Source organism: Glycine max, chromosome 9, assembly GCF_000004515.6.
Source record: "Glycine max cultivar Williams 82 chromosome 9, Glycine_max_v4.0, whole genome shotgun sequence".
NCBI classification, from domain to species: domain Eukaryota; kingdom Viridiplantae; phylum Streptophyta; class Magnoliopsida; order Fabales; family Fabaceae; genus Glycine; species Glycine max.
Genome location: NC_038245.2, coordinates 12,322,852 through 12,331,855, shown reverse-complemented (window position 1 = coordinate 12,331,855; position 9,004 = coordinate 12,322,852). Strand labels below are relative to the sequence as shown.

Genomic DNA, 9,004 nt, shown 5'->3' with positions numbered 1-9,004 from the left:
GCCATCAAGAAGTCGGCAATCAATTACAACATCAAACAATTGGTTGAAGAGCATTGCAATTGAGCATGCAATCATAGAATTAGATTGCAACCAAGTAGTGCACGACCTGCATTGTGCTAAGGAATATGTTTATGAGCTAGGAGTCATCAAAAATTGTGTAGGCAACATCTTAGTTCTATGCCAAACTTACAAGTTGGTTGTGTAAAGAGGCAATCGAATTTAGTTGCCCACTTGCTAGCAAGAGTATCTAAATTATATGTTGGCCCTTACTGTTTCAACAATGCCTCACATTGTATTGTTGAGCAATTTTTGAAAGAAATAATATGAATATCTTTCATTAAAAAAAACATTGACTTGGTGATTGGGTAAAGAGTTTAAGGGTTGAAAGAAGGAGGAGGAGGGAAGAGGTCGTGAGTTCGAATCCCCCACTAACATTCTTACCAAAACTAACAACTAGCATTGGCAATCTTTCCATGAATTCTTCTTCCTCGTGCCTCCTATCTTCCTTACATTCACTTTCATTTACGTTAGTTTTAATTTATATGAAAGAGGTAGCAAATGATTTTGGATTAATATGAAATTTTGCATATGTGATCTACGTGAAAGGAACTTTCAATATAATGTTGAGTTTTAAGAAAACATTATCTAGTTAAAAGTTATAGAAAGATGCAATAGTTGTCAAAGTTACACCGGTGTATTTAGATCCCTTCTGATATATATGTGTGTGTGTGTTCTTCAAAATTTAAAGAGAAAAAAGGAGTATACAATAACAGTTTAAAAAAAAAAAAGTTTTACACACCATGTATAGTAATGTTGTTGACTTTTATGGTAATTACTTAAGTCATATCAACGATGATTTGTGATTAGATGGCGATATAAAACTATTTTACACCATTTATGCATCACCATTAAACTCAAATTCAAATATGCTCCTAACATGTATATAATATATCATCTAATACTTTTAATATATCAATTGAGTGGTTTAATTTTTTTTATCACTTTTAATCTATCATTTTCAATATCTTTATGTTTAACATGAATTTGAAATTTTTAAATAAATTACAAATAGTGAAAATATCTATTTGTTGTAAATTATAAACTTTAGTTGTATAAAATAAATATTTATTTTGTGTAATGTATACGCTAACATACATTTGTATGAAAGAAAATGTTCATATTCAAGTTAGAAAAAAAAATATAGATAGAATAATATAAGAAGTTAAGTTAGGATTTGTTTGGATTTACTTAAACACACTTTTATATTGTTCATTTTTTTTGTTAAATTGAATCATTTAGTTGATATTAATACTTAAAATAATCATTAATCATCTTATAAGGAAAATATTAAATTAATTTTTATTCCTTTAATTTATTATTTAGGTTTAATTTGATTCTCTAATTTTTAAAATTGATTTAATTTGATTTTTTTATTTTTTTTATTCAATTTGATCTTTTAATTTTTAAAGTTGATTTATTTATTTAGAAATTGTGGATTTTGTGACGCTTTAAAATCACTTAACATTTTGAATAACAGCAAAGTGTAGTTTCTTACTATTTATACTAAAGAACCAAATTGAATCAATATAAAAAAATTAAAGAATCAAATTAAAAAAAAAATTAAAAAACAAAATAAAACTAAAAAAATTAGAAGAATAAACAAACTAATTTAACCTAAAGAAAATTACACCAATCATCAGAAGCTACTTCAGAAGTAAGTTTGACCTACTCGAACATAAAACTCAAAAAAGAATATCCTAAATCATTTTCTCGTTGAGGAATAGGAAAACACGCTATTCCGTTTCCACCTTCCCGTTAACTTTCAGAAACCGAGTGTGCGAACTGCGATGGCGAGATTGAAGATAGGAGGGACATGGGCAGGGGTGCTGGAAGAGGTGGACCTCCAGGCGTGGACCCTGGCTACGCTCCGCGACCTCGTCGCCGCCCGATCGAACTCCCCCTCCTCCGACTCCATCAACCTCATCTGCGCCGGCAAGATTCTCAAAGACGACGCCGTTCCGCCCCAAACTCTTGCCCAACTCGGCGTCAAGAACAATGCGAAGATCCTCGCCACGCGCACCTCCACTCCTCAGCAAGGACACTCCTTCCTCGCCCAGGAAGAACGCTCCTCCAGACTCGCGCGTATAAGGTTACATCACGCACCTTCACACAATTTTAATTTGGAAATTATAAGCGTCGCCATCGTTTTTGGGTGTGTTGAACGTAATTGTAGAGGAAACTCAGTTTCGTGACATGTTTGGTTACCCTCGAAGGTAGGTTTGCACACTGAGGTTTTGCCTTTATCAGTGTTGGGAGAGCAAGTGTACTTTTGAGAGTAATCAAACATGTCACACAATTGAGTTATTATCCAAAAGTACGTTCAGCGGCAGTGCCCAGAAGTACTGTACTTTTTGAACGGTTAACCAAACACGCATTAACTCAAACTTAAGTTTGCAAACTTTAATCCAAACATGTGCTTAGTTGGTTGTGTTTGTTGTGAACAGGGCGGCTGCGAATGCGATGGCGGACAGGCATGCGGATGGGGCATTGCCAGTTGAAGACTTCAATATTGAAGTTGAGGATCAGAGTGGACAGAAAGTGAGATTAGGCTCTGAGACTGATCAGAGGTATGTTATATGCACATGTGTATATGTAAAGTTCTGTTTTTTGTTTTGACATTTTAGTGTGGAATTGGAGTGTTGGAATGTGATGATCAAGATTCTGCTTTGCAGGGCAGTGATGATGGGACTGATGCTTCACGCGAAGGGGAAGCGACTTATCAGACAGGGGAATTACAAAGATGCACTGGAAGTGCTTAGCATGGGAGAGGTTAGTTTCTGATCAGTTTATGTAATGGTTCAAATGAACCAATTACACTCACATTGACACCCCTTGTTGTTTCTTCCAAATTCACATGATGCACCTGCATTTACCGTTAGGACTTGAGCACGAGTGAGAGCCTGGTAGACCTTTTTTTATCCCGACTTTCAATGAAAGCACCAATAAGAAGAGTGTCAAATGCAATAGACTAGTCCATTAGGCAGGAGCACCTCATGCCTTAAGTACCACATTAATTAGTTTAGTTTATTCCACTAAACGAGGAATTCCTAACCGTAACCCCATTACAATGCATTTTGAAGAAACCATAAGTGTAATTCGTTGAGAAGGTCCTAAACTGCAATAATGCTGTCGGTGTAACTCAACATTGTGCTCAAGCTCAATGTAATGTGATGAATAGGCACTCTGACTTACGACCATTGCCTTTATTAGGGTATAGGGCAAGGGTTTTTTGGATGTAGTTTCTTTGACATCTTTACCCTCTTTCTTTAACCTTGACATTTTGATTAGGACTTTTGCTAGATTATTATTATTTTGGGTGACTATGGCTTATAATTCATGAAGTTGCACACATGGTCTCTCTCCTGTCTTGCTATGCATAGTTTTTTGTTATATTTTCACTATTAATTCAAGAATTCAAATTTAATTTATTTTTGCAGGAGTCATTCTCTCTTTGTGATCCAAAAGTCATTGAGGTGAGAGATCTGATTCTAATCTACATCCTCATTTCCTTTTGTTTTTTTCCAAATCTAATTGACATTAGAAATAGCCCATTTTCCCTCTGAAGTGAGTGTTGTGTGCATGCATTTTGTAAAGAAGCAAATGAAGCAGTTGGATTACATAGAAAAAAATTGAGTCTTTACAAGGAATATAGGATTGGGATCCTCTAAGGTGAGAGTTGCATTTTAAAAAGAAAGTATGTAGGCATTTTAATAAATCTTGATTGAAATGTAAGGTATTTTAACAACATATTTTGTTATACATTTCATCACAAAAACAGTTTGTTTTTTATTTAATAAATGGTTATAACTCTACATTTTTTTTTCCTTCTATACTTCATCCATCACATTAGAGAGGAGTCAAACCAGTCCGAGTTTAATACAATTTCTTTCCTTTCAGCTCATTGACAATGTTCCAATACTACAAATAGACATGGTATGGTGCTATTTTATGATACGAGACATCAGATGGCTCTCAGATGCAGGAAAGCGTCTTGAAATGGCTCGGGAAGGTATTGAACGTGCTCATGGAAAGGATTCTTTTCGCCTCAGACTCTTACAAGTAGGTCGATATCCAGAACTCGCATTGTGAGTTGTTCATTCCCGGATCTTGTATATATATTTTTTTCCTTTAAAATTCTCAACATTGTTGGGATGAAATTCAAAGTAGATTAATTTTCATTACTTATTTCTTCAACTTAGAATAATTAATTTAATTTGGTTTTATGTACAGGCATTTGAGACTAGAGCTACTTGAAGGGGTAGTGGCATATCATATTGGCCAATTGGAGAAATCCAAAAAAACATTAGCCTCAGCAAGGACAAAGTTTATCCAGGTTTGTTAAAGTATCATAGCTTATTGTTATAACTGCTCACATGAAAAAAGTGTATTTTGAAGTGAGCTCTATTAAGTGATGAAACCTTTTATGCAACCTTGTTATTCCATAGTATCATGTTAGGCTTTTTCTTTTGTTGAGCTAATGTTCGCCTAAAATGTCAATTAAGAGAAACAATTCATTTGTCATGCTATTACAAATATTTTCAATCCCTATAACAATATCTTTTAATGAGAAATTAAGATATAATTTAATTTTGGCTATCTTATGCCATAGTTAACTATTTTGTTTGTAAAACTTAAGATACATAGAAGATATTTTTTTTTTTTATCTCAAATCGATTGTGTAAATCAAAACTACACACACAAAGGTCACCCAATATGTCAATGATATTGAGCCAATGCATCAAATTGCAACCTCCAGTGACCCATTCGGCTCTGGCTACACACTCTACTCCCAACATACTCGTTTTCTTCCTTCGTGTTTTCTTCTTTCTTTGTTTCCTCAACTGTTTTCTTTTATTCTTTTCGCCTTTTTCCTTTCAAATGTTCTTCATTCTCATTATTATTATGTTTGTTTATGTTGGTGCTGAAATTCCCTTTTCAGAACTGTTCTATGTTTTTTTTTTTTTTAATTTCAGAGTTTCAATTCTGTTTTTGGGTTCAATTAGGTCCTCTAATTTTTAGAAAGAGTCCAATTTGGTCCTTCTGTCCAATCCATCAAAATCGATAACGGTAAAGTCCACATAGGTGACGTACTAACGTGTCTTTTGGTGAATGTGGGACTACCATTGGATCTAATGGTTTTTAAATGGATGGTTAGATTTTTTTTTCTTTTTTCTTTTCATTCCTAAAACCGTGTTCACTCCTAAAACCTACGTAGAGCTGTGTTGTTGGTTTGTTTTCTGATTTTTTGGAGGTTTGGGTTAAGAGTTGGGGTGCGGTGGTTCAAAGCATTGTTGTCTTGCCATCCTCCTCTGATGTCTGCTACTCGCTCTTGGTCTCTGATGCGGCGCTGGAGTTGTGTGGGTTCGCCCTTTCCGTGTCGGTGGGTTCTCGCTGAGGGTCTCGTCACCCTCCCCTGATGTCTGCTACTCGCTCACGATCTCCTCGACGGGTTGAGATTGATGTGGTTATAATTAACGATTTAAGGTTTTTGGTGATGAAGCCGTGAGTGACCATGACAGAAGCGACGGAGGGAACAAAACACCGTCGGAACAATGCAACGCCACCACTGGGAATGTCACTGGTGGCATATGGTTGTCTGTGACTGTGGGAAAAGAGGGATAAAACCGGAAAAAGATAAATAGAATAAAAAAAGAATAATCTCAGTCATTAGTTAAGAAAGAGAAGGATCTAACGGCTGTAAAGTCATTTCCCACGGTGGGAGACCTTTTAAGGTTTCACAGACTTAGCGGTGTTAGGTGAAATAGATGGAGGACCAATTTGAACCTTTTTTATAAATTAGCTGTAAAGTCATTCCCTTTTTTTCTACTGCTTTTATATATATAAATATATATGTCTCTGTCATAGACCGCCACATCATCTGCCATATTGATATGGCGCATAAAGGTGTTCACCGCCATCTGCTGTAAAACGCTATTGATAACTTGTCAGGCACTCACATTATCAGAACCTTGTTTCGCATCCCAGGTTGGAGTAGCGGTGGTCACCCCACATGAAATCGCAATTTAGCACGGGAAGAGACGACTTGTTTCTGGCCTATTTTTTAATAAATGGGAAAATCATATAAACGGTTTTTACTATTTAACCCATGTTGTCACCATATATTTTATATAAACATATTTTATCAAAATTTTATATATTATATTCCTTTATAAAATATTATGTTAACCATTTTTACAATCTCAGGAGGAACACAACTATATGGGAATTAAAAGACATTTTCAACATTACAAGTATAGACTTTTATAGGGTGCTGTCATATGCCTTTGATGAAATCGAAGGAGATATATCATCCGTCTCTCCATGTAAATACATTATATGTTTGTGAGCAAATTTCATGTGATCTCATTTTTGTACCCAAGTCATAAACTACTTGTATTGGGTTCAGACAATGGTAATTCAATAAAATATATGTTATTTAAAATCAAAATTAAATTTGTCTTATTCTATCATTTAATTTACCTTATACTAGTTTACAAGTATCTAATCATTCCTAAGTTTGTAAACTACTATCTTAATTTTTGAATTCTAATTATTTCTAGTTATTTAATTTAGTTTTTAAATGTTACACTTGCATCAATGTTTGTTAGCTGTGACATATATCATATTATTCTTAAAGGATGTACATTAAATTAGATAAATAGCAGCTGAAGCTCAAGCTTCTATAGCATTAAGAGTTCAACATTACTAATTTAAAATTTTGAACGTACTAGTAGATATTGATTGATATAGCCAGATTTGTTTGTTTTTGTAAGCCCCTTGCCCCGTTTTTCTCTTTCAAAGAAGAATAAAAAGAACATATACTCCTGCCAAAGAATTTAGCATAACATACATTACTTTTTTACTCTTCTTGTAAGCAATGTCCTTTTTTGTTGCAGCTGCAAGTGCCAGATGAAGCCTTATCACTTGTTATGAGCATGGGCTTTGTTGAACGCGATGCAAAGCGAGCATTGCGAATGAACAATCAAGATGTTGGGGGTGCCATTGATTTCCTTGCTGAGGAGAAGGCAAAGAAATTGCAAAAGAGGGAGGAAGATATTCGGAGGAGAAATGAAATTAAGTGAGTGACACTTATGTTTATCGACTTTATTTTCTTTGGTTTCTCTTTCTAAATTAGCTTGCTTCCAGGGAACAAAAGCAGTATGGGATGACACCCTTAAAGAAAGCTGTGGATCTAGAGAGATTGAAGGAATTGGTCTCTATTGGGTTAGTGTTATCTTTATGCTGTATTGTAAATATTGATATTTGGTACCGTAAAGAGGCTACTTCTTTTACATATTGGAAGTACCTAGGCTTATGACACTTACAATTTCTCTATTCATGCGTGGCATCTATCATTGCATACATGCAATTCTAACATGAACAGATTATTATATTTCTTATTGTGAGTCTATTTGCTAATCATACTAGTATTGATTAAACCATCTATTTGGTCCACAAGTAATATCCTTTCTCCTATGTAATTCTTAGAGTAATAAAATTATACAAGTAATTGCTCAAATATTAAATATATATTAGTTTTGTCCTTAAGTTGATATATTTTACTAACTCAAGTTGAAGGGTTTTTCAATATTTGGGGATTACTTAGCTTAATTTCTAATATTTGAGGGATTACTTATATAATTCTTTAATGTCAGGGACCAATTATGATAGAGGGTCATACTTCAGGAATGAAATTAAGGGTTTATTATACTAGTATTATAATTATAAAGCTGCTTCACATAAGCATACACTAGTCAGACTGACACTGCTATTCTGGCAGATTTGACAAGGAGCTTGCTGCTGAAGCCCTTAGAAGAAATGAAAATGACACTCAGAAAGCATTGGATGATTTGACGAATCCAGAAACTAATTCTGCTTTGCAGGTTACTATTTGTCTTGATAAAATTCTGTTACTTTAAACAATATTCCTTCTTACTCTCATCAACATGAAGGTCAATATCGAGTCAAGGAAAAGGAAGAGACAGAAACAAGCACGAGATTCTGAAATTAGAAACGTTGTGCAAATGGGTTTCGAAAGATCAAGAGGTACAAAAAGTTATCTTGATTCAAGGCACAACAATGTTCTATGGTGATACCTAATACTGCTTCTTTGCAGTGGTTGCTGCTTTTGAGGCCGGAGGTAGTTTAGAAGAAGTATTGCAAAGACTAACAGCACAACCTGGGACTGACCCCACACAACCTCAAGAAAATTCAGCTTCTGCTTCCCATGGTGGTGCAAGTTCATCTGCTCCTTTGCCAGACAATGTTGATTCTGATATAGCGATGAACGAGGTTGAAGATCCCAGTATAACAGAACAACGCGATGTAGAGATGGAAGATGAGCTCTCTGCAGATATAGCGAAAGCAGATGCCTTGGCTGATTATGACATCGAAGTTAACGTCGAAGGGGAAGCCATAACCGAGTACCTTTCCCTGGTTGAGTCGGCAGGCAGTTGTGGGAAAACTGCTCCCTCCCAGTAAGAAAAAAATGATTGAATAATATCGACCAGTTTATGTAAATAGCAGGATGTGATATAAATAATGAACGTATTTCTGCTCTTCCTTGCGGGAGCTTATGTAAATAGCATGATGAGTACAACATATGAATATGTGCTCATTCCCTGGAGTTTTTACGATGGTAAATTCATTCAGCATTATTTAAATACTTGATTTGCTTTTGAAATTCCCAAATATAACAAGGGAAAATTTACACAAAAGTTATGCCTCGCAAGTGTTAAAGAAAGTAACTATTGTATAACATTATTGAGGCATGCAGGATGCTATAATTTCTTACTTTCTCTAAAGGCCCGAATCTTCAGCTCATAGATCATGAATTTTGACACATCTTTTGTTTGTTGTTTGGGTTGAAATAAAGAAAATAGAGAAGAGAAAGATAAATATCAATTTTTTACCGTTTGTTGAACAAAAAAAAATAAAGAGAGAA

The 9,004-nt window shown here is 34.8% G+C and overlaps 1 protein-coding gene across 1 annotated transcript; it reads left to right on the top strand.

Annotated features, from left to right (window-relative positions):
- Window positions 1-1,743: 1,743 nt before the first annotated feature.
- LOC100792972 (NEDD8 ultimate buster 1) lies at window positions 1,744-8,703 on the top strand. The gene is made up of 11 exons (XM_003533810.5): window positions 1,744-2,149; window positions 2,505-2,627; window positions 2,733-2,829; window positions 3,498-3,533; window positions 3,958-4,145; window positions 4,291-4,393; window positions 6,957-7,138; window positions 7,207-7,284; window positions 7,841-7,943; window positions 8,013-8,106; window positions 8,177-8,703. Exons 1-11 carry the CDS (start codon window positions 1,848-1,850, stop codon window positions 8,539-8,541), a joined length of 1,671 nt encoding a protein of 556 aa, XP_003533858.1. The 5' UTR covers window positions 1,744-1,847; the 3' UTR covers window positions 8,542-8,703.
- The last annotated feature ends 301 nt before the right edge of the window (window positions 8,704-9,004 follow it).